Source organism: Podarcis vaucheri, assembly GCF_965113315.1.
Source record: "Podarcis vaucheri genome assembly, chromosome: 10".
Taxonomy (NCBI): domain Eukaryota; kingdom Metazoa; phylum Chordata; class Lepidosauria; order Squamata; family Lacertidae; genus Podarcis; species Podarcis vaucheri.
Window position 1 is genome coordinate 76223954 of NC_138748.1, and position 24519 is coordinate 76248472.

The 24519-nt window shown below is 47.5% G+C and overlaps 3 protein-coding genes across 6 annotated transcripts in view; 1 reads left to right on the forward strand and 2 right to left on the reverse strand.

Annotated features, from left to right (window-relative positions):
- Nucleotides 1-24519, reverse strand: part of LOC309541244 (uncharacterized protein) — a 182839-nt gene that overhangs the window by 74288 nt on the left and 84032 nt on the right. Inside the window, exon 1 of one of the 3 annotated variants that reach the window (XM_082238867.1) lies at nt 14883-15082. The exons of the other annotated variants lie outside the window; for them this stretch is intronic. The gene's annotated coding sequence lies outside the window, so the exon portion shown is untranslated. Of the gene's footprint in view, nt 1-14882; nt 15083-24519 lie in introns of those variants that run through there. 3 annotated transcript variants of the gene reach the window in all.
- LOC309541331 (uncharacterized protein) overlaps nt 1-24519 on the forward strand; it is a 28626-nt gene that overhangs the window by 2592 nt on the left and 1515 nt on the right. The window contains exons 1-6 of one of the 2 annotated variants that reach the window (XM_082239103.1): nt 16961-17061; nt 17587-17818; nt 21590-22082; nt 22272-22353; nt 22602-22684; nt 23401-23527. In XM_082239103.1, the coding sequence (XP_082095229.1) occupies nt 21681-22082; nt 22272-22353; nt 22602-22684; nt 23401-23527 (694 nt within the window). In that variant the 5' untranslated portion in view covers nt 16961-17061; nt 17587-17818; nt 21590-21680. Of the gene's footprint in view, nt 1-16960; nt 17062-17586; nt 17819-21589; nt 22083-22271; nt 22354-22601; nt 22685-23400; nt 23528-24519 lie in introns of those variants that run through there. The other variant, XM_082239102.1, reaches the window with a different exon arrangement.
- Nucleotides 6625-24519, reverse strand: part of LOC309541445 (uncharacterized protein) — a 41481-nt gene continuing 23586 nt past the window's right edge. Inside the window, exon 2 of the mRNA XM_082239319.1 lies at nt 6625-7886. Coding sequence (XP_082095445.1) covers nt 7537-7886 — 350 coding nt within the window. The 3' untranslated portion in view covers nt 6625-7536. The remainder of the gene's footprint in view (nt 7887-24519) is intronic.

Sequence of the window (24519 nt, forward strand, 5' to 3'; positions counted from 1 at the left end):
CTGAAAGAGATAAAGTGTAATGGGAATTGTAGTTGCTTGTGTATAAGCCACCAGCTGCTCCAAACTGCTTGAGTGGTTAAAACTTTTCCCTGACTGGAGAGCCCTCCTGTGCGGCTGCTTCAGTCGCTGGCAGAATCCGTTACTGGGCATTTCCTAAACTTTTTCCAACATAAAAATTCCTTGACAGCCAGTCTCCACCTAGCCTCTCTGCGCGGAAGCCTTCTGCGCAGAGTAGGTGTGCCAAGCGGAGGTCCTGCACTCTCCCCGCTGATCTCACTGGAAGAGTCCCCGAGCCTTCCCTCCAAAGTGCTCTCAGCCTCTCCTTTCTTCTTGGTGTCACCTTGATTCCCTTCCCCCTCGGAACCTCTCTCTCTCTCCTTGCTAGTTCCCTCTCCGGCACTATCAGGGAGACTTCTCTCCCTGTTGGTCTCAGATGGCAGTTCCCTGACATAAAGTTATATCAAGTATGTTACCGGAAAAATCCGAGGGCTCCCTTGGACAAAAACAAAGATACCAACCAGGATAACTTGGAGCAAAACAGCAGCCTGTAGGCTTGGCCTTTATTGAACTGTTGCAACAGGGTGTTCCCGTCACTTGCAGGAGAGAGGAAAAGACCCAGAAAGATGGTGTGCAAGACCTTATAAAAACTTTTGAAATTCCCATCCTCTAGCTCAAGCCCACCCCCAGAAACATCATGCATACATTACAGAAAGGAGGGCTTGAGGGAGGAGTTGTGGTGGTAACCTGAGTGTCCTGTCACCTGGCTGGTTCTTCCTTTCCCCCTGCCCATGAGTCACTTCCAGGAGACAAAGGGGAGTTTGCAGTTTCCTGCCCCCAGAGGGAAGATCTGATCATTGTCCTTTGTTTCAGTCCATGCTGAATCCACTCCCATATGCAAGTTCTTGGTTGTCTTCTGTCTGGGATCATCAGGGTTGGCATAGCAACTGGGCAGGGCTCCTGTGGATGTGCTGGGATGGTGAAGGGATTATGGCTGACCAGAACCAAGCCACCACCCCCTTTGATAGTCCTTGTCATATGGAGTAAAATAAAAATGGAACAGTGCAAATCCGATGTATAGTTGATTTTCTATGAATTTATAACAGAAATGTGGCGTATGTAGTGTGTGAGTGTGAGTGTGTGTGAAGTTTGTACAAACAGAATGATTGGGGTGGGGGGGTTCCTGCTACAAGTACAATATATGAAAATGATGAATCAGGAAATAGAATGGAAAATTAAACAAATGAGACAAAAAACATTGGAATCAGCTAACAAGTGTGGAAAACTGTTGGCTTGGCAATTGGAAAAAAAGACAAAAACTTAATACCATTAATAATAATAATAATAATAATAATAATAATAATAATAATAATAATAATAAATTTATTTATATCCCGCCCTCCCCAGCCGAAGCCGGGCTCAGGGCGGCTAACAACACTAACATAGTGCAACATTATAAAAACATTACGAATTTGGAAGTGGAAGGAAAGAATATAGTGAATCCAGTGGAGATCAGAAAGTGCTTCCAGAGGTACTTTAAACAACTATACACACAGGAGAAGCAGAAAGAAATCAACATTGATCGATTTTTGAAAATAAGTGGATTACAGAAAATCTCTCAGGAAAACAAGTTAATGCTGAATTATAAAATAACGGATCAGGAAGTGGAAGGGGCCATACAGAATATGCAACTGGGTAAATCTCCAGGACCGGATGGTTTGACTTCAAGATACTACAGATCTCTGAAAGAATGGTTAATACAACCATTGAAGGGAGTCTGTAATGAAATTTTGGAAGGGAAAAAGGCACCAGAGTCGTGGAAGGAAGCTTACATTACACTTATACCGAAAACAGAGATTGAAAAGACACAATTTAAGAACTACCGCCCCATATCACTGCTGAATGTGGATTACAAAATTTTTGCAGACATTTTGGCTAAGAGATTAAAAAAGGTGCTTGTAGAAGAAATCCATAAAGATCAAGCGGGCTTTCTTCCGGGCAGACATTTGTCTGACAATACAAGGAACATAATTAATATTTTAGAAAAATTACAAGTGAATATTAATACTAAAGCAGTTTTGATATTTGTGGACGTGGAGAAAGCCTTTGATAATATTTCTTGGAGTTTTATGAAGAAGAACTTACAGGGGATAGGGGTAGGTCAAGGTTTTGAAAATGGTATAGGTGCAATTTATTCAGAACAAAAGGCAAAATTAATTGTGAACAATGTAGTGACAGAAGAATTTAAGACTGAGAAAGGAACACGACAAGGTTGCCCAATCTCTCCATTACTTTTTATATCGGTCCTGGAGGTTTTGCTAAATATGATTAGAAAGGACCAATTGGTTAAAGGTATACAAGTGGGGGCTAAACAGTACAAACTGAAAGCTTTTGCTGATGATTTGGTATTGACTTTACATGAGCCAGAACCTAGTACTAAAAGGGTATTGGAATTGATTCAAGAATTTGGTCAGGTAGCAGGTTTTAAGTTGAACAAGATGAAAACTAAGGTCTTAGAGAAAAATCTAACTGTGATTGAGACAAGTTTCAGAAGGAGACAGGATTAACATTGGTTAAGAAAGTGAAATACCTAGGGGTTAATATGACCGCCAAGAATGTGAATTTATTTAAAGACAATTATGAAAAATGTTGGATGGAAGTGAAAAAGGATCTAGAAATATGGTCAAATTTTAAGCTATCATTGTTAGGCCGGATCACAGTGATAAAAATGAATGTATTGCCAAGGATGCTGTTTTTGTTTCAAACATTGCAAATTCTAGACAAAATGGACTGTTTCAAGAGGTGGCAGAGAGATATTTCTAGATTTGTCTGGCAGGGCAAGAAACCTCGAATAAAATTGAAGATATTAACTGATGCTAAAGAAAGAGGTGGATTTGCCCTGCCAGACCTTAAACTTTATTATGAATCAGCTGCATTTTGCTGGCTGAAAGAATGGCTGCTTCTTGAAAACACTGATGTGCTGGATCTGGAAGGTTTTAACAATGTATTTTGTTGGCATGCATATTTGTGGTACGACAAGGTTAAAGCACACAAAGCACTGTTTAATGTTTGGATGAGATACAAGGATCTGTTAGAAAATAAAACCCCAAGATGGTTGTCACCAATGTAAGCGAAGGCTCAGAAAAAACTCAATATGGAGGCCAAATGGCCGAAATATTGGGAAATTTTGGAACAAGATGGAGACAGAATAAAATTGCAGAGTTTTGAAAAATTAAAAAATAGTGTGCGAGACCGTCTCCATTACTATCAAGTAATGGAGGCATATAATATGGATAAAAAACTTGGCTTCCAGGTGGAAAAATCAAAATTGGAAATAGAATTGTTAGACCCAAAAACTAAGCATTTGTCAAGAATTTATAACTTGCTGTTGAAATGGAATACTCAGGAGGAAACGGTGAAATCTGCTATGATTAAATGGGCACAAGACGTTGGACATAACATTATGATGGCTGACTGGGAACAGTTATGGACCACAGGTTTGAAATTTACGGCATGTAATGCCTTAAGAGAGAATTTAATGAAAATGATTTATAGGTGGTACGTGACACCAGTCAAGCTTGCAAAAATTTACCATTTGCCCGCTAATAAATGTTGGAAATGTAATGAAACTGAAGGTACATTCTTTCACCTTTGGTGGACATGCCCAAGGATTAATATATTCTGGGAGATGATCTATAATGAAATGAAAAAGGTATTTAAATATACCTTCTTGAAGAAACCAGAGCCCTTTCTCCTGGGCATGGTCGGCCAATTGGTGCCTAAGAAGGATAGAACTTTCTTTATGTATGCCACAACAGCAGCAAGAATACTTATCGCGAAGTATTGGAAGACACAAGATCTACCCACCCGGGAAGAGTGGCAGTTGAATTTGATGGACTATATGGAACTGGCGGAAATGACTGGCAGAATCTGAGACCAGGGAGAAGAATCTGAGACCGGTGGAAGAAGATTGGAAGAAATTCAAAGACTACCTACAGAAATATTGTAAAATTAAGAAATGTTAGAAAGATGTTGGAATGAAGTTATATGGTTTTAGCAGAAAGGCTATAAAGAATTAAGTACAATAAATTGTAAAGGGATTAAAGGGAAATCAAGGTTAGAACCTGTTAAGATAAATTATAGGGCAAAGAATTGAGGAAGATGGAAAGGATTTGCTGAAACAACTAATTGAAGTGGGTTACAAAAAAGAGAGGTGCGAGGAAGTCGCTGAAACAAGTTAAGGAAAGATAACAACATTGAAAATATTGAATGTGTTTTTAATGGTTTTTCTTTTTGATCTGTTATATTTATGTAATGTTTTTGATTTTGTTTTGTATTGTATTGTTTTGTTGTGTTTGATTCTTTTCTTTTCTTTTTTTTCTTTTTGTAATTTTCAAACCCTTAATAAATATCATTCAAAAAAAAAAAAAGAAGAAGAAGCGGCTTAGTCCTGCTGGCCACATGACCTGGAAGCTGTACGCCGGCTCCCTCGGCCAATGAAGCGAGATGAGCGCCGCAACCCCAGAGTTGTCTTTGACTGGACCTAATGGTCAGGGGTGCCTTTACCTTTAATAGGAGTTTTTATAGCCTTTGGAGGTACAGTGGTACCTCGGGTTAAGAACTTAATTCGTTCCAGAGGTCCGTTCTTAACCTGAAACTGTTCTTAACCTGAAGCACCACTTTAGCTAATGGAGCCTCCTGCTGCCGCCGCGCCGGCAGAGCACGATTTCTGTTCTCATCCTGAAGCAAAGTTATTAACCCGAGGTACTATTTCTGGGTTAGCGGAGTCTGTAACCTGAAGCGTCTGTAACCCGAGGTACCAGTGTATATATACATTTGGTGCTGTGACTCAGATAAATTGAGGCTTTCTTTGACCCCACCCAGCTGTGTGTGCCTCAACTGAGGGAGCAGTGCCCCCCCCCAGCTCTCTGTGTGTCTCAGTCAAGGGAGGGGCTGCTCTGTGTGTTTTGCTCACAGTGAAGTTGCACATTTGGGGGGGGGGGGAGAGCTTTCTTTTTTGTGTGTTTTGCATTGATGCTTTTGTCTCCAGCTCAGCCAGGGGAGCTGGGCTGGGGGGGCCAGCTCTCTCTCTCTCTCTCTCTCTCTCTCTCTCTCTCTCTCTCTCTGTTTGTGGACCCCCCCTCCCCGGCATCAGTGGTCTGCCAGCTGTGGGGGCCTCAACCAGGCAACAGCCGGCTCCCAGCTCTGTGAATGTCCATGTATTGTCTCAAGCTCGGCCAAGAGGGTTGTGAGGAGGGGGGGAGTTTTCTCCCTTTGTGTTTTGCTTGAAGGCTCCTGTCCGGCTGTGGGCTGGGGCTGCAGAGATCAGGCTCCCTCCCCCCTTGGCACAACTGCGAGTTCTCTGCCCAGGACTGGCGGGCTGTGCAGCCGAGGGGGGCGTTTACTTATGAGTCTTTTCTTTCTATAGGCTTTCTCACTGTCAGCCCTGCTGGCCACCAGTCTTTTCAAAAGGCTTTCCCCCCACCTTTTATTTGATCTGCAACATGTTGGAAGGGCAGGGAGTCCCCCTTGTGTAACAACTTAAGCAGGAGGGCATAATGGGGGGGTCACACTCACAGGAAGAATGGACTCCAGTACAAGGCATGGTGAATAATTCTGGCACATTCAAGCACAAATATGGCGGAGCAATGAACCTCAAACGACTAAGAACTCCCTGCTGCCCCCCCCCAGGGCTCATAGGACCTGGACCTAACCAACCAGGTCTTTAGGAGTGTGACAAAACACCCTGGATGTTCAGAGCAGTTTGCATAGGCAGACTCCTGGGTAGCGGTCCTGAGAGAGAGCCCTACATAAGTTGAAAGGACAGTATTGCACCTCGCTGAGGATGCAGTGGGCACTGAAGGAGGCAGAAGTAATCAAACCCCAAAAGAAAGAGCACTTTTCCAGAGGAGAGGTGAAAAAGAACTAACTGACCTGGCCCCCCAACGGCTCCCATATCAGCCTTTAATTGGCCAGACCTAGGAGTTTTGATAGCCTTTGGGGGCATACAAGACCCGGACTCTGAGCCTTCTTCCCTTGGGGGTCCCCCAGCTGGTGCCTCCCCCCCTTCACCCAGCCAGCCCATGACAGCAACAGCAGCAACAACAACAGTAAAATCAGTACGATAATAATATGCACACTGGTCCTCTGGCAGGAAGAATAATAACTTCTGGGACTATGGAAAAGTACTATTTTCCCCAAACCCCAGAATAAGCAGGAGCTCTGGGATTGCCCTATGGGGTTCGTGAGGGAAGATGGGCCCCCCAGGAAACTTCCCTGGTACCTGCAGCCCCTCCTTCCCCCTCTTGCAATAAGGCTTGGGGGGAAATCTCCCATTAAATTACAGTATTTAAAGTTTTCTTCAGAACATGTAGGAGGCAGGGAGAAGTTCTGGTGAAGAAGCAGTGTTTGGAGATCACGCAGTGGGGTGGTGAGAGAGTTTGGTGCAAAAACCAGTCACACACAGATGCACCCGTCTTGCATGCTTGAGTAGAGCAACTCCAAGGCATGAGCCAAGTAGCAGCAGGGTAGGGGCCACGTGCAGAGCAAGTCCCACACTGAGGTCCAAAACACACACAGAGGCAGCAGGACTTCTTCAGTAATAGTTTACTGAGCTTTCAAAGCATACAGTTCTCACTGGGTCCCCAGTGAGGCACAAAACTTTGCTCCTGAGAGCAAACGCAGTTTCAGCAATAGAAAAATACAGCTCACAGGATATCCAAGTCAGGCACACAAACCGGCAGAAGGGAGCAAGGGAGGAAAGAGGGTGGAAGGACACAGGGCAATGGAGGTGTGTTTCCCTTCATGTGGTTTTGGAGGGAAGTCAGCAACTCGGCATCTGCTGGGGCTTCACGAAGCAAAGCTTTCTGCCGGCTGCTTCCAGGCAAATGAGCATCCCAGACACTGTGATCTGTGGGGTGTTGCCATATCCATTGTTTTTGGAAGGTTATCATGATGTGGTCTAGAAACCAGTTTGGACAATACATCGCCCAGCCCTAATCCTCCCTGACCACCAGCAATCCAGATAAACCCTCACCCTTTCTCTGTCGAAAGGTACTTTAAACATTAGATCATAATCACGTTGTTTGACAATGCCTTCAATATTTCATTACTATAGACTTTTACGCATAAATACCAGAACTTCACAAACACAACATGTGTTAATGAGTGATGTCCTGCTGAGTTCATTGCTGTGAAGAAAAGAGTGGACCCTGAGAGGAAGACGTCCCACACTCCAAACATCTAAATGGGTTCGTCCATGTGAGAGTCCCTGGATGTTCCTTAAACACTCCTTTGTAAATAAAGCACGTTTTGCAATCTTTTCATTTAAACTGCTTCTCCTCTTTGAGGTTGTTGATAGTTTGAAGGGTTTCAAGTACTAAACTTCTTCCTGTCCATGAGTCTGTTGATTTAGGACTTCCATTAGGTCTGAACCTCTATCTACTTTCCTGATATTTATAAGGTTTGTGTTTTGTGTGAGTTTGTTGATATAAATCAAGGGTTCCACTCTGACTGAAGCTCCTTCCTCAGTCCATACATTTAAACAGTTTCTCCCCTATGTGTCTGCTGATGGTTTATAAGATTTCCATTCTGACTGAAGCTCTTTCCGCACTCCATGCATTTAAATGGTTTCTCCCCTGTGTGAGTCCGTTGATGTGTTCTAAGGTTTCCATTAAAACGGAAGCTCTTTCCGCACTCCATGCATTTATATGGTTTCTCCCCTGTGTGAGTCCGTTGATGTGTTCTAAGGCTTCCATTCTCACCAAAGCTCTTTCCACACTCCATACATTTAAATGGTTTCTCTCCTGTGTGAGTCCGTTGATGATTTCTAAGGTGTGCACTCCGATTGAAGCTCTTTCCACAATCCATACATTCATATGGTTTCTCCCCTGTGTGAGTCCGATGATGGGATCTAAAGTGTGCACTCTGACTGAAGCTCTTTCCACACTCCATACATGTAAATGGTTTCTCTCCTGTGTGAGTCCGTTGATGTCTTCTAAGGCTTTCATTAAAATGGAAGCTCTTTCCACACTCCATGCATTTATATGGTTTCTCCCCTGTGTGAGTCCGTTGATGTATTCTAAGGTTTCCATTGAAAGTGAAGCTCTTTCCACACTCCATACATTCATATGGTTTGTGCCCTGTGTGAATCCTCTCATGTAATTTAAGGTCTCCATTCTGACTGAAGCTCTTTCCACACTCCAAACATTTAAATGGTTTCTCTCCTGTGTGAGTCAGTTGATGTCTCCTAAGGCTTTCATTCTGACTGAAGCTCTTTCCACACTCCAAACATTTATATGGTTTCTCCCCTGTGTGAGTCTGTTGATGTTTTCTAAGGCTTCCATTCTCACCAAAGCTCTTTCCACACTCCATACATTTAAATGGTTTCTCCCTGGTGTGAGTCCGTTGATGTATATTGAGGTGTCCACTCTGACTGAAGCTCTTTCCACACTCCATACATTTATGTGGTTTCTCCCCTGTGTGAGTCCGTTGATGTCTTCTAAGGTTTCCATTCTCACTAAAGCTCTTTCCACACTCCATACATTTAAATGGTTTCTCCCCTGTGTGAGTCCGTTGATGTGTTCTAAGGCTTCCATTATCACTAAAGCTCTTTCTGCACTCCATGCATTTAAATAGTTTCTCTCCTGTGTGTGTCCGTTGATGTATATTGAGGTGTCCACTCTGACTGAAGCTCTTTCCACACTCCATACATTTATATGGTTTCTCCCCTGTGTGTGTCCTTTGATGTGTTCTAAAGGCTGCATTGAAACTGAAGCTCTTTCCGCACTCCGTACATTTATATGGTTCCTCCCCTGTGTGAATCCGCTGGTGTAATTTAAGGTATCCATTATCACTAAAGCTCTTTCCACACTCCAAACATTTAAATGGTTTCTCCCCTGTGTGAGTCTGCTGATGTAAACTTAAGTGTCCACTCTGACTGAAGCTCTTTCCACACTCCATACATTTATGTGGTTTCTCCCCTGTGTGAGTCCGTTGATGTATTCTAAGGTTTCCATTGAAAGTGAAGCTCTTTCCACACTCCATACATTCATATGGTTTGTGCCCTGTGTGAATCCTCTCATGTAATTTAAGGTCTCCATTCTGACTGAAGCTCTTTCCACACTCCAAACATTTAAATGGTTTCTCTCCTGTGTGAGTCAGTTGATGTCTCCTAAGGCTTTCATTCTGACTGAAGCTCTTTCCACACTCCAAACATTTATATGGTTTCTCCCCTGTGTGAGTCTGTTGATGTTTTCTAAGGCTTCCATTCTCACCAAAGCTCTTTCCACACTCCATACATTTAAATGGTTTCTCCCTGGTGTGAGTCCGTTGATGTATATTGAGGTGTCCACTCTGACTGAAGCTCTTTCCACACTCCATACATTTATGTGGTTTCTCCCCTGTGTGAGTCCGTTGATGTCTTCTAAGGTTTCCATTCTCACTAAAGCTCTTTCCACACTCCATACATTTAAATGGTTTCTCCCCTGTGTGAGTCCGTTGATGTGTTCTAAGGCTTCCATTATCACTAAAGCTCTTTCTGCACTCCATGCATTTAAATAGTTTCTCTCCTGTGTGTGTCCGTTGATGTATATTGAGGTGTCCACTCTGACTGAAGCTCTTTCCACACTCCATACATTTATATGGTTTCTCCCCTGTGTGTGTCCTTTGATGTGTTCTAAAGGCTGCATTGAAACTGAAGCTCTTTCCGCACTCCGTACATTTATATGGTTCCTCCCCTGTGTGAATCCGCTGGTGTAATTTAAGGTATCCATTATCACTAAAGCTCTTTCCACACTCCAAACATTTAAATGGTTTCTCCCCTGTGTGAGTCTGCTGATGTAAACTTAAGTGTCCACTCTGACTGAAGCTCTTTCCACACTCCATACATTTATGTGGTTTCTCCCCTGTGTGAGTCCGTTGATGAGTGCTAAGTGCATTACTCCGACTGAAGCTCTTTCCACATTCCATACATTTATATGGTTTCTCCCCTGTGTGAGTCCGCTGGTGTATATTGAGGAGTCCACTCTGACTAAAGTTCTTCCCACACTCCCTGCATTGGAATCCATTCTTGCCCATGTGACTCCGCTGATGTGTTCTAAGTTTTCGACTATCACTGAATCTTTTCCCACACTCCATACCTTTAAATGGTTTCTCCCCTTTTGGAGGTTGTTGATGTGAACTATGTGTGCTCATTCAATGAAGAATATTCTGCATGTCACACATTTTAATTTCTATTCCTAATGAAACTAAAGGTGCCCCATTCCCTGGAGTTCTGACTGTCTTCTCCATCTCCTTCTTTAGAGTGGGAAGAAAGGGAATCCTGTTTGGGTTTCAAGGAAGAGACCTAAGGGAAAGAAAATAAATCAAGCTCCATTAGCACCTTCTCCTATATCAACATCGCCTATATTCCCCCACCTCCTCCCCATGTTCCCAATTTTTTGGAAATGAAGTTGTAATGTTAACAAATGATAGTAATTCATGAGCAGCTTTCATAATCCTCAATCAATGTTAATAAAGCAGCATGATTTTTAAAATAATGATGTGCTGTCTGATTTCATGCCCATCTTCTGACGCAGGACTATCCTAAAATGACACTGAAAAGCAGATATTCAACGCAAATAGATAAACTGTACTTAGTGGAATATGTAGTACCTTTAATAAGTAGTATTAATTTACTTATTGCCTGAAGTTGTGTTTTTTCTAGAGACGAATTTATTCTGGTTCTGTCTCAAATATCATAATTATATGGTGTCTTGGGGTGTTAGGAGAGCATTAGTTCCTTTGGTGGGGGTCATGTCATGCATGTTATGGGGTAATTTATCCATCAATGGTCCCCACCCTACACTCAGTTCCCACCTGTGGCTTCCAGAAGCTGTCAGGATAGAATAAGGGTCACAAGCCCAGGAACGGCTTCAACCGGCCGCCTAAACCAGGTGAGAATAGATGGTCTCAAATCCTTGGTGGGTTGGGGAATTCTGCTGCAGGTGAAGGCAGGCCCTGGTGGATGGAGAGAATGAGAACAACAGTGAATCCCACAGTCAAGAAGGCAGATTCTGCCCATCCTGCCGAGGAAAGTGAAGGGCAGATGGGGCTCGTCAATCTGGGAAGGGAGGTCCTCGAGAAGGAAAACTAAACCTTCACTGCCTGGTGAGTTATCTTCAGGAAAAGAAAAGGCTATACAAATCCAGAGTGGAGTCTCTAAGATAGTTGCATGGTGTCCTGCACACCTCCTTCCAGCCACTCCAGCAGCCAAGCTGGTGCCAAACGTACTGCTCTGCTTTCCTTGGGACCATATTAGCCAGGCTGAGAAAGGGGTCTTGTTGTCTAGGCAGCCCAGGACCCCCAAACACACTGCCCAGGCAGTGCTGCTAACACAGCAGTTTCAGGCGGAGAGATAAGCTCAGACGTGTGTGTCAAAATCTCTCCAATGTGGATGTGCTATTTACATCATATGTCACTGTAAAAGTATTCAAAATATTTGTCTTTTGAAGAAAAGACCACCAAGTATCGGATGGCCCCTTCAAAGCTAATGAAAGACTTGTGCCTGGAGCTTTTGGGGGTGCAGGACCAGGAAAGCTTCTGCCACCATGATCCTTCCAACTGGGATTCAGGCCTCATCATGTGACAGAAACTGCCCTCGTTGCTCTGGTTGATGATCTCCAATGCGCTAGAGTCTGAAGGGAAAGCTGTTTCCTGGTTCTGCTAGATCTCTCAGTGGCTTTGGAGACCTTTGGCCATGGTGTCCTACTGAACCCTCTAGGGGATCTGGGGACCCTGCTATGCAGTGGTTCCCCTCCTTCCTCCTGGGCCATGTCCAGAAAGTGGTGTTGGGGGATGACTGTTCTGACCCCTGGGCTCTCACTTGTGGGGTTCCTCAGGGCTCCGTCCTCTCCCCCATGCTTTTTAATATCTATATGAAGCTGCTGGGAGAGATCATCAGGGTTTTGGGGCTGGGTGATCACCAGTATGTGGGTGATCCCCAGCTCTTCTTCTCATTTAAATCGGAGCCAGTGAAGGTGGTGAATGCCCTGTGTTGGTGCCTGGAGGTGGTTTGAGGATGGGTGGCAGCTAACAGATTGAGCTTGAATCCTGACAAGACAGAAGTACTGTCTCTGGGGAACAGGAGGTGGGCAGGTGGGGGGGCTGGTCCTGATGGGGTAATTGTGCCCCTAAATAACCAGGTGTGCAGCCTAGGGGTCATTTTGGACTCACAGCTGACCATGGAGGCACAGCTCAATTCTGTGTCCAGGGCAGCTGTCTAGCAGCTCCATCTGGAACGCAGGCTGAGTCCCTCCTTCCCCGCACACTGTCTTGCCAGAGTGGTGCATGCTCTGGTTATTTCCGGCTTGGACTACTGCTATGTGGTCTACATGGGACTACCTTTGAAGGTGACCCAAAACTGCAACTGAATGGGAGCAGCTGCCAAGACCACATATCACTGCTCCTAAAGGATCTTACTTGGCTCCCAGCAGATTTTCAAGCACATGTCAAACTGTTGGTGCTGACCTTTAAGTGGCATGGCTGCATTTTCCAGGCAAAGAAAAGCATTGATCTAATGCAGGCTTCCTGAAACTCGGCAGTTTCCTTTCTGCTGAGAGCTGGTGGTGGGATCAGTTGCGATGAGGTTATGAAGAACCTTTCTTGCTTCATGGAAACAGATGAAGCTGGTTTAAACTGGAGCGAGCCAGGCTTGTTATCTAGTCCCAAGGTTACTCTGACATTTAATAGAATATAAATTACAAGGCCGAAAGGCACCTGGTCCCACTTCCTAGTCTGCTATTTCTCTACTCCGCTTGTGTGATTCTTACTTGAGAGCTGTTTTGGTATGCTAAGTTAGGGTTTTACGTAAGTTAAATTTTTACTATTTTTTGGATCCTGTTATGCTTCTTTGCCTTCAGTAATAAATTTGTTTGCTGAATGAGATCGTTATGGAGCAGCAAGATCTGCAACCTAAAGCCCTCAACAGCCTCAGCCCTGTAGACCTGAAGGAGCATCTCCACCAACATTGCTCAGTCTGGAGAGGGAGGTCCTCCTTCGAAGGTCTTCTGCTGATTCCCCCCTGGGAGAAGCGAAGTTACAGGGAAGCAGGCAGAGGGCGAGGAAGTGGGCAACATTCTGACATTTAGAAGACAGCTGAAGGCAACCCTCTATCGGGAGGTTTTTAATGTCTGATGTTTTACTGTCTTTTCTTTGTACTGGAACCAGGCAGTGGAAGAGAAACTTAAAGATGGAAGCCCGAGAGAGAGGAAAAGGTTTCTGGCTGCTTCCTGGGTGGGATTGCGGAAACCAAAGAGCCGCTTCTGAGAAGGCCTCTCCCCTCCCCTCTTCCTCTTTCCTCTCCTCTCCAGGGGGACCAATGGTTGGACTTGGCAGAACCACTGCGTCTGGGCAGGGCAGGGGCTTATGGGGTGGGAAGAGGATGGAGGTTGCAGGAAGGAAGGGGGGGACTGGACCCCCCACTTTCCAGGGATCTGTCTCTGGTCACCTTGAAGGGGTGGCCGATTCCTGGGTGGGAAGGAGAAGTCAAGGCAGCCCCTCCAGAGAATCCCAGCAGGCGCCACCATGGAGAAGTGTCCCCAAAGACTGATTTCCTATCTCCCCCCCCCATTGCTGCCCTTTTCTGCCCCAGGGGTGCTCCCCCTCCCCACTTCCTCGACTCCCTCCCTCTGTCCCAGAGTCTCCCCTGCACCCAGAGGCCTCCCTTGGCGCGGCTCAGCCCTCATCCCCCATCTTTCCATCCTGGGGGGCCACCCCAAGACTAGCAGAGGAGGGACAGGGGGTCTCTATCTAGGCGTCCCTCACGCCCTTTAACCCTCCTTTATCCAGGGATGCCTTCGCGGGGAAAACGGGGCAAGGGGCCCTCGTGGGGACCCCCTGCGTAGGCGTCCCATGTCCGTCGCTGCCAAGGCGCCTAAGGGGCCAAGGAAAGCCCCCTTCGCAGCACACGTGCAGGGATCCAGGCCCTGCCGACGGGGCCCACCAAAGGCGCCTTGGGGAGCTGGCGGGGGTCTCTGGGTCCTCCCCCCCTCTCCGCCCCCCGCGACCCCTTTACCTCTTTGTCCTCGCTCCCGATTTTCCTTTCCTTTCCTGCAACATCCACCGGGCGGGGGTTCCCTCCCCTGCCGCCCCGCCTTTCCTTTCCAAAGCGCCCCCCCCCCCCGAGCTAGGGCGCAGAGCAGCAATCCGGCGCAGAAGCTCCACGTCCGGGAGAAGCAGGCAGTTCGGGAGGGGGGGCTCTCTCCGCTCATTGCGGAAACAGAAGCCGGATTGGAGGAGGAGCAGAAGGAAGAGGCCCGACATGGGGGGGGGGTTGTGGGGGCGGGGTGAGAGGGGGATGTACCGGGAAGGGAGGGATAGAGGGGGGGAGGAGACGAAGGTTTCCCCCCTCCCTTCTTCGTTCAGGGGATCAGGAGAGCGGGGGAGGGGCTCACCCCGGCAATCCAGCTGCAAAGTGGGGTCCCCCCCTGCAATGTTTACATTGAAAATCCTTCCCCGCCCCATTGGTGCACATTGAGCAGCGGGTTGGGCTCTGTGACTCCTGTGTTACGGGGAAAATGGAGCTTGGGGTTTTGCACACACACACACACACACACACACACACACACACAGAGAGAGAGAGAGAGAGAGAGAGAGAGAGAGAGAGAGAGAGAGCCGACACAATTCCTCCCTTGTGTCTCCGTCAGAGGCAACACAATGAGGCCAGGAAGGAAGCAAGGCAGCTGTTGATCTGTTTGCAGGCAGAGCCCCCCCCCCCTCCATGCGAGGAGTGAAGCAGCCCAGAACTAAAGCGCGTTGCAATTTGTGCACCCTCAGATAGTAGCCCCCCCCGTCACAGAGAGAGCACCCCAAAAACATCCCCGGTTGCGCCACAAAGTGAGTTGTACCTGGAAATCAGATCAGACTCCGAGTTCGTGCTTTGGCATCATGACAAGTCTGTCTGTCCGTCGGGATGCCTGAGGATTCCTGCTCGCTGCCTTTTCCGGGCCAGCCTGAGAGATCACTGGAAAGGGTGGATTTCTTGACTCCAGAATCCAGCATCGCAGACCCCTTTCATTCAGGCCTAGAGATCTGCTCTTTCGCCCAGTCTGCTTGGATCATGTGGATCATCAATGGATCATCCATGATGTCATACCCATCTCACGGAGGGGGGGGGGCTCAGGATGAATCTCCTGCCACGTGACTGGGGGAGTCTGGGGGCTGACGGGGGTCAGACAGGCTGCTGTTTTGCTCTCCTTACTATTTCAGCTCAGGTTTTACTGAAATGGGTGGATTCATTGAGGAAACGGGGCTACGTTGCAAAGAGGCAAATGTGTATACTTTCTTACCACCCAGTGAGTTGTGTTGCAAAGGCCATTTGCAGAAAGGCTCCTATTGTATAACCTGCGGCTACATGCTGGAGTTTGGGTCTTTTTGCGGAAATGTGTCTGTGTAGATGCACTTATCCCCGTGCATTTATAATGGCAAGACATTAAATCCCATGAGATCCACAAGCACCAGAACCATAGGCCCACATAGGAGTCCAAAAGCACAGAACGAAGCAGCACTTAATCCCTGCCTAGCTAGCTGTCAAAAGCTGGGTGTCCAACAACAAGAACAACAACATGTTTTTTTGTACCCCACCCATCAGACTGGATTTCTCCAGCCACTCTGGGCAGCTTCCAAAAGAATAAAAGAAAACATAACCCAACATAAAACATTAAAAGCTTCCTGGCGCCGCTTTTAGGCGTCAATGGAGGCCGTATAATGGTTTATCTCCCTGACATCTGGTGGGAGGGCGTTCCACAGGGCAGTCAGGACAACCGAGAAGGCCCCCTGTAACCTCACTTCTCGCAATGAGGGACCTGCCAGAATGAAGCAGGACCACCTGGAGGAATTATACCCTTATGCTTTCCATATAATCAGTTAGCCATATATAACCATATATCCTTATAATGCTTTTTATCCATGTTTGAATCATGAAGGCTTCTGCAAAGCTTAGGGCAAAATGCTTAGATTTGAAAAATCCAAAATGAACTCTGTCCCAGTTCTCTCCCCTTGTTCTTCTCAATGTCTCGCTAACATAAGGGGGGAAGCAATAAATCTGCTGTGCTGGCATTTTCCTCCTGTCCAGACAGGGTCCTGAGCAGCTGAAAACAGGAAGATGCTAACCGCAAAATGTCCCTGTTTGGCAGATGTTGCGTAGGAGAGCTTAACGGCTGAATACAGTTCCTTTCTCCTTTTTATTCGGGGAAAGGTCGGACTAATGTTCAGACTGAAGAAAGCAGAAGTTGGGAGGGAACTCTTTACATGATCAGGGGGCAAGGCTTGAATGCGCTCATTGGTTTTATTTTTGCTGCCGTGTGCGATTGTATTCGATTATGTCACGATCAATGATGTATGTACTCAGATATAAAGCCTCAGGGCGCTAGAGCTGGGCGGCCCAGTCTCTGGAAAGGATTCAACCGGGTCAATTATTGCTCAGCAATAAATATCGCTTTCTTTTTCTCCACTGCTGCGTCTGTCAATTCTGGGACACAATTTGAGTGGGTCACTGGTACCTTAAAAATCATTGCTACAAGAAGGCCCTCGGAGCTGGACCTCAGTGTCCGGGCTGAGCGATGGACGTGGAGACGCTCCTTCCCTTCTGCTGGGCTGAGACCATTTGGGGCTTCCAAGGTCAGCGCCAGCACTTTGAATGGTGCTCGGAAATGGACCGGGAGCCAGTGAAGCTTTCTTAGGACCCGTGTTCAGGGGCCAGCTGTTAGGGGGCCTTTCAGCTGCTGTCCAAAACTGAAGGTATCCCTTGCCGGAAGTAATCCATAAACCTCTCCTCCTCCGCCTTCTCGGGATGCCATTGGTGCGCGATGCTCCGGCTCTCGAGAGAGGGAGAGGCGTGAGTTGGGTGCGCTCGGCTTGCCAAGGGTTAAACAGAAACGAGCTGGATTCCTAGAGAGGAAAGTAAGGGGGGGCAGGGTCCTCCAGAGCGAAAGCCCAACCCCTCCCTTTCCTGCAAGAAGTCGGGCGTGTGGGGGTCCCCTTGGTTCGGCTCTGCAGAGGCTGCCTGGGTGCGCCTGCTGGGATCTGGTGAGTCTCCTCTCTCCCAGGATAGGGCCCATGGGGAGAGCGGGGTTCCCAGCGCTGCATGGCGAGAGGGGGGCAAGTCAGGGCGCGGACGGTCTCAGGAGGGCGGCAGCTCTGCTCTTCCTTTGCATGGATGCGCTGCTGGCCCCTTGGATCCAGGAGTGGGGAAATGCATGCAGAGAAACCCCATTCAGGTGTATAGATCAGTCCCCTTTTATAACAGAGGTTGTAGGTGGATGGAAACGTTCGGACATTCGGTACCTAAAACCTCACCTGTGCAAGGAAGGAAGATGGAGGGCAGAGAAGAGAAAGCGCTTCCTCTTGCAGGGCAGAGTAAAACCTGTGGAACTCCCTCCCACAAGAGGCAGGGAGGCCACCAGTGGTTGCAGGAATTGATGTATAGGTTGGGGGGGTTGCCCCTCCAGCAGATCTCATGCACATGCAGCCCACTACCAAAATCAGCACAATCACTTTTGTGACTTGTCCCCACAAAACACTTCATCACAGTTTCTTCCTATCTATTCAAAGGGCCTTTGCTGCACGATACCAAATGTAAGAATTCACTGAAAAATGTCTCTGTACTGACTCACTGGGAAAACTTCAGAAATCCACATAGACATGTGAGCTCAGCTCCTCAGCAGCCCCTCTGCCTGAGTGATAATCCCTGGCATCCTGATACCTGAGTACCAGACAGGTAGCCATTCCAGAAATACCAAACTCAGATGAAGACAAAAGGGTGTGATTAACTTGGCTGGGAAAAGTAAGTATCTATTTTGTTTCACTTGATGGGTGTTTGGTGGAAGGCAGGGGGAACCATGGGGCAGGGTCCAGGATGCTCAGATTCCTGCCACCAGACCTCCCCTTTCATGATGTAACCGTGATGTATGAGTGATGTAGTTGGGGGGGCATAACATGGGGATTAAAGGTAAAGGGTAAAGGGACCCCTGACTGTTAGGTCCAGTTGCGGACGACTTTGGGGTTGCAGCACTCATCTCGCTTTATTGGCAGCCAACATTTGTCTGCAGACAGTTTCTGGGTCATGTGGCCAGCATGACTAAGCCACTTCTGGCGAACCAGAGCAGCGCACGGAAACACTATTTACCTTCTCACCACAGCAGTACCTATTTATCTACTTGCACTTGACATGCTTTTGAACTGCTGGGTTGGCAGGAGCAGGGACCGAGGAACCGGAGCTCAGCCCATCACAGGGATCCGAACCGCCAACCTTCCAATTGGCAAGCCCTAGGCTCTGTGGTTTATTAGCGCCACCCGCTAATAAAAGTTTGGGTTCTCTTTTGTGTGGGGCTTCCATCTTGTTCCACCTGGTGGCAGGTGGGAGTCCTGTGGTGACAGACTTCAATCAAGACCAAGCCTACTGGCTGCTCTTTTGCTCTGGTATTCCTGGCTGGTGTCCTTGTTTCTTGTCCAAGGGAGCCCTCAGATTTCTCCGTTAGCACAATCAAGGTGGCGTTCAAAGAGGAGGAGACCGATCTGTGGAGAAGGAGAAGAGGGCGATGGGGGGCTCCTCTGCTCTGTCTCCCCCATAGGAGGCTGTCATGAGACAAAGGTTCTTGAGAGCAGGAGCAGCAAGGCCTACATCTTTCAAGCTTGCTGGCTGTTAACTGTTAACAGCTAATTGCTGAGTCACTGTAACTCAGGATTCATCTCGAGTGATGACTCATTTTCCCCTTGCCTTTTCCTGTAAGTCATATTGCAGTCGTTAAGAGTCGTCAACAGGCTCATCTCAGCTATCTGCCAATCACCCATTCCCACCACTCTTCTGAGTAATACCCCTCCCCACCTTCTCACTATATAGAAGGATCTGGCAACTTCTGTTTCAGTGTATCTGAAGAAGTGTGCATGCACACGAAAGCTCATACCAAGAACTAACTTAGTTGGTCTTTAAGGTGCTACTGGAAGGAATTTTTTATTTTGACTATGGCAGACCAACACGGCTACCTACCTTTAACTCTCGCTAGAAAAGTAGCCAGTCTCTCTGTGGGCCTCAGGAGCGGAGTAGTATTGCTTTGTGTTGTTGCTGTGAATGTGTAGCGGAGTTGCCTTCAAGGGCAGTTCCACACAGAGACCGTTGCCACCATCCCATCTGGCGCAGAGCAGGGAAGACCAGGGCCATGTCTTCTCTGTCCCGAAAGGTCTGTGGGGTGGGGAACTAGCCTGAGCTGGACATGGGCCTCAAGCGACCATGATGGACCCAGGAGTGCCCTCAAGTATTCATGACTGGGGAGGGGGAGCGTTAAGCAATGTAACATCATCATCGTTACTGCTTGTTCCCTGCCTGTCACCTGAATTTCCAAGAGCAGATTACAATTTTCTTTAAAAAGCAATAAGAACAGTTGAAAACGCATTACACTCATAGAAAGGCGAGTTCCACTTTATTTGCTTTTGAGTGCAAGACTGGTTTCATTATGCCCAAATTAATGAGGTCTTTAAGTTGGATAAAAAAACAGGATTCCAGGTGGAAAAATCGAAACTTGAGACAGAGCTGTTAGAACCAAAGACCAAGGTATTATCGAGAATGTATAACTTGCTGCTTAAATGGAACACTCAGGACGAGACAGTTAAATCAGCCATGATAAAGTGGGCTCAAGACATTGGGTACAATATTATGTTTGAAGACTGGGAAAGGTTATGGACCACCGGTATGAAATTTACGGCATGTAATGCCCTGAAAGAAAACATTATGAAAATGATATACAGGTGGTACATGACCCCAGTCAAGCTCGCCAAGATATACCACTTGTCTGATAATAAATGTTGGAAGTGTAAGGAGGTTGAAGGGACATTCTTTCACCTTTGGTGGACTTGTCCAAGAGTGAAGGCCTGCTGGGAAATGATCTACAATGAGTTAAAAAAGGTGTTTAAGTACACCTTCCCTAAGAAACCGGAGGCCTTCCTCTTGGGCATTGTGGGCCAAAAGGTGTTAAAGAAGGATAAAACATTTTTTATGTATGCAACTACAGCAGCAGTACCTATTTATCTACTTGCACTTGACATGCTTTAGAACTGCTGGGTTGGCAGGAGCTGGGACCGAGCAACGGGAGCTCACCCCGTCGCGGGGATTTGAACCGCCAACCTTCCGATTGGCAAGCCCTAGGCTCTGTGGTTTATTAGTGCCACCCGCTAATAAAAGTTTGGGGGCTCTTTTGTACTGCAACTGGACCCAGTGGCCGGGGGTCCCTTTCCCTTTAACATGGGGATTAGCAGCTTTAAAAAGTTTGGGGGCTCTTTTGTTCGGGGCTTCCATCTTGTTCCCCCTTGTGGCAGGTGGGAGTCCTGTGGCGACAGTCTTCAATCAAGACCAAGCCGACTGGCTGCTGTTTGCTCCGGTATTCCTGGCTGGTCTCCTTGTTTCTTGTCCAAGGGAGCCCTCAGATTTCTCCGTTAGCACAATCAAGGTGGCGTTCAAAGAGGAGGAGACCGATCTGTGGAGAAGGAGGAGAGGGTGATGGGGGGGTCCTCTGCTCTGTCTCCCCCATAGGAGGCTGTCATGAGACAAAGCAGGAGCAGCAAGGCCTACATCTTTCAAGCCTGCTGGCTGTTAACTGTTAACAGCTAATTGCTGAGTAACTGTGACTCAGGACTCATCTCGAGTGATGACTCATTCTCCCTAGAAAAGTAGCCAGTCTCTCTGTGGGCCTCAGGAGCTGAATAGTATTGCTTTGTGATGTTGCTGTGAATGTGTAGCGGAGTCGCCTTCAAGGGAAGTTCCACACAGAGAGTGTTGCCACCATCCCATCTGGCGCAGAACAGGGAAGACCAGGGCCATGTCCTCTCTGTCCCGAAAGGTCTGTGGGGTGGGGAACTAGCCTGAGCTGGACATGGGCCTCAAGCGACCATGATGGACCCAGGATTCCCCCTCAAGTATTCATGACTGGGGAGGGGGAGCGTTAAGCAATGTAACATCATCATCGTTTCTGCTTGTTCCCTGCCTGTCATCTGAATTTCCAAGAGCAGATTACAATTTTCTTTAAAAAGCAATAAGAACAGTTGAAAACACATTACACTCATAGAAAGGCGAGTTCCACTTTATTTGCTTTTGAGTGCTGACCTTTGACCCCACCCACATGTCATTTGGCCCTCAGAAGTTAGCCAGATAAGGAAATAAATGGGCTCTGAAGTGGGGTTGGGCAGGAGAGCAACTCTTGAGGAACCCTGAGTTAGGACTCCCACTATAACCCAATGCTCAGATAACACTCAGTACAAATGACTCACTTGTCAATCACAGTTCTGACTTCATTCCTGGATTGAAAACTCTGAAAGGCAGGAGCAACCAGGCTGATTCATCTCTTGGAAAGACCAACAGTTCCCTGCACATTTTGCATGGTCACTTTCCCTCCAGGAGGGCTGGAGACTTACTTCACCTTCTCCTTTTTATAGAAACCTCAGAGTCTGGGTTGTGGTGCAGTCCAGAGCTGGCTCTTCCAAGACTCATACATACTTCCTCACGGAACATTTTTCTCCTCCAGGCAATATGTCAGTTTTGTAACAGAACAATGTATTCGGTTTGTAGAATTCCCTAGCACCTCTGATTTGGACAGACAGAACTTGGCAGAAGATCAAGGGATTCCTTCATCTCTCTTGGAGGCTTCCTGAGAGCACAGATGGATGAGCAAGACTCAGCTGGCCCTGGAGCAGGAAGAGGCCAGGCCATGGAAACGGGGAGCAGTGGGAGATTCTGGGGGGAAACTGTGCAGAAGATCCCGGGAGAGGAGGACACTCTCCACTCAGAGGTGCAGAGCAAGCAGTTGAGGCAGTTCTGCTATCAGGAGGCCAAAGGACCCTGGAAGGTTTGCAGCCGACTCTACTGCCTTGACCATCAGTGGCTGAAGCCAGAAAGGCACACGAAAGCTGAAATGCTGGACCTGGTGATCTTGGAGCAGTTCCTGGCTGTCCTTCCTCTGGAGATGGAGAGCTGGGTGAGGGAATGCGGAGCAGAGACCAGTTCCCAGGTGGTGGCCCTGGCCGAAGGTTTCCTCCTGAGTCAGGCAGAGGAGAGGAAGCAGGTGAGAGAGACTTTCCTCTGGATACTCCAAAGGGGCTCCGAACGTGAGTGAGGGTATCTGAAAATTCTCCATCCTTTTTTGGAAAGCAGCCATTGAATATTATCAGATTGCCCTTCAGTTTTTGCCTCTGTCGTTCCTTTTCTAACTCTTCCTCATATTCTCTGTTTTGAATCTTTGTTGCTATTTCAGAGGCAGGATCTGATTGCAGAAATGGGCCCAGATTCCTCTGAGACCAAAAGGACTCCGCTGGACACCAGAGAGAGGCTGCTGGGTAAGGAAGGAGGCCGTTCTCTGTTTGGTCCCTTTCTGTGGATATCAAAACAAATCCATGGGTTCTTTTCCTCTTTTTTTTTTTGGGGGGGGTAGACACTTGGGGCCAGGAGCACCAAGGAAGGGAGATGTATTTTTAAACCCAACTAAATTATGAAATGGGTCCAAATGTCCAGATGCACTCAGAAGGTGAGACTTTTTGGAGAGCAGCTGCACTCCTGGCTTTCCACTTACCTCTGTCTCTTGCAGGTAACCAGATGATGCCAGCAAGACCTCCTCTTCCATCTATTCCTGGTAGTGAAGGAGAAGCAACGGCTGTGGAAGCAGCTCAGGTAGAGGGAGGGAGCCCTGTGGGGAAGGGGGCTGAGGGGTGGGGCAGCCAGGGTGCCTCTGGCCCCCGAGGAATCTCTCTCCTCCTCTTGGCTTCTGTCCAAGCTGCTCTGAGAGCCAGTGTGGTGTAGTGGTTAAGAGCGGTAGTCACATAATCTGGGGAACCGGGTTCGCGTCTCCGCTCCTCCACCTGCAGCTGCTGGGTGATCTTGGGCCAGTCACACTTCTCTGAAGTCTCTCAGCCCCACTCACCTCACAGAGTGTTTGTTGTGGGGGAGGAAGGGAAAGGAGAAGGTTAGCCGCTTTGAGACTCCTGAAGGGGAGTGAAAGGCGGGATATCAAATACAAACTCTTCTTCTTCTTTGTCAAGGGCAGCCTAGACAGAAGCCAGGAGGCTGGGAATGCCATTCGAGAAACTTAATGTGCTGAGAATAAGGAACAGCCACCTTGCCTTAACTCACCTTCTGACGGTCAATAGGATGATTCATAAGTCATTGTCGTTTTACTTGTAGAGTTATCATTGAATGCTAAAACAGGCTTCTAAGCAGTTCATCAAGCCTCAAAAATAGTTCCCAGGAATCACCTATCTTGTCGCATCAGTTGCACAATGGGGTTTCCCCACCTTCTCCTCCCCCCTTTTAATGCGCAGAAAGAAACAGCAATGTGTAGCAGACAACCTTAGTGCTGTCTAAAGAGGACCTCTTCATTTCTCTCTTAGGGTCCAGTGTGCTTTGAAGATGTCGCTGTTCATTTCACAGATGAGGAATGGGCGTTGCTGGATCCTGACCAGAGAGCTCTGCATAAGGAAGTCATGGAGGAGAATCACAGGATTGTGGCCTCTCTCAGTAAGGCTCCCTTGTGGATCATGACCTCTCTTTAGAAATTCCACACATATCTCTCTCTGATAAGCCTCCCTGGTTTTGAGGGAGGTCTGCAGGGCCACTTGCAGCATTTGGGATTCTAATACCCCCCAAACTCACCTTAAATGGAGAGCTATCAGCATGTTTTGACCGTGGACATGATGAAGCCAGCATAGACCTTGCTGAGAATGAAATGGGAACATGCTGGGAATCTGAGGTCAGGAGAACACATCTTTGTTGACACTGTCCTGCCTTCTATTGCCCAAAATCTTCCTGATATGGAGCATATGGAAGACTTTGAGGGTTTCCCCCCCTAATGGTTGTAATTGTCCACAATTCACTTCACAAACTGCTTGCTCAAGGCACAATCCTGATAGACCTCCCTCTTGGCATTGAAGAGTTAGTAACACATTTGCCTTGCCAATACACTTGTCCAGGTCAGCATCGATGAAGAGGTTGTTGGTTATGGTAGAACCTCCTAGGGAGACAAAATCATCCACCACCTCCAGCGTCTGAAACTCCCATAGGCGCATTTTGCAACAGGGAATTTCATAGACACGAGCAGTTTCTGAGCTCTGCGCGCAGTACTGCACCTAAGATTTCAGATTAAAACTGCGGAGTGGAAGGAAAGGAGGACCTTTTTCTGCCTCCCCACTTCCAGCTACTCTCTGAAGGCTGAAGGAGAGACCTGCCAAGGTGGTGTCTGCTCTTCGCAATAAACACCCTCTGCTCACTCAGAGAGATATTTACAGTTCTTTATTTACATATGTACGAACAGCTACAGTTCAAAATCATGCATCTGAATCTGACCAGTCAGATTCGGGGAGTGGCTTCCTTCGGCTCCTTCTCCAACCCAGCAGATGTGGGAATCTCGCAAGACGTCTTTGATTCTCTCCTTGCCTGTGCCAAAGGCACCGCTTCCCCTTCTGTTCCTGAACTCCCTGGTTGGTGGCAGGGCTCTCCAGTACTGCAGAGCC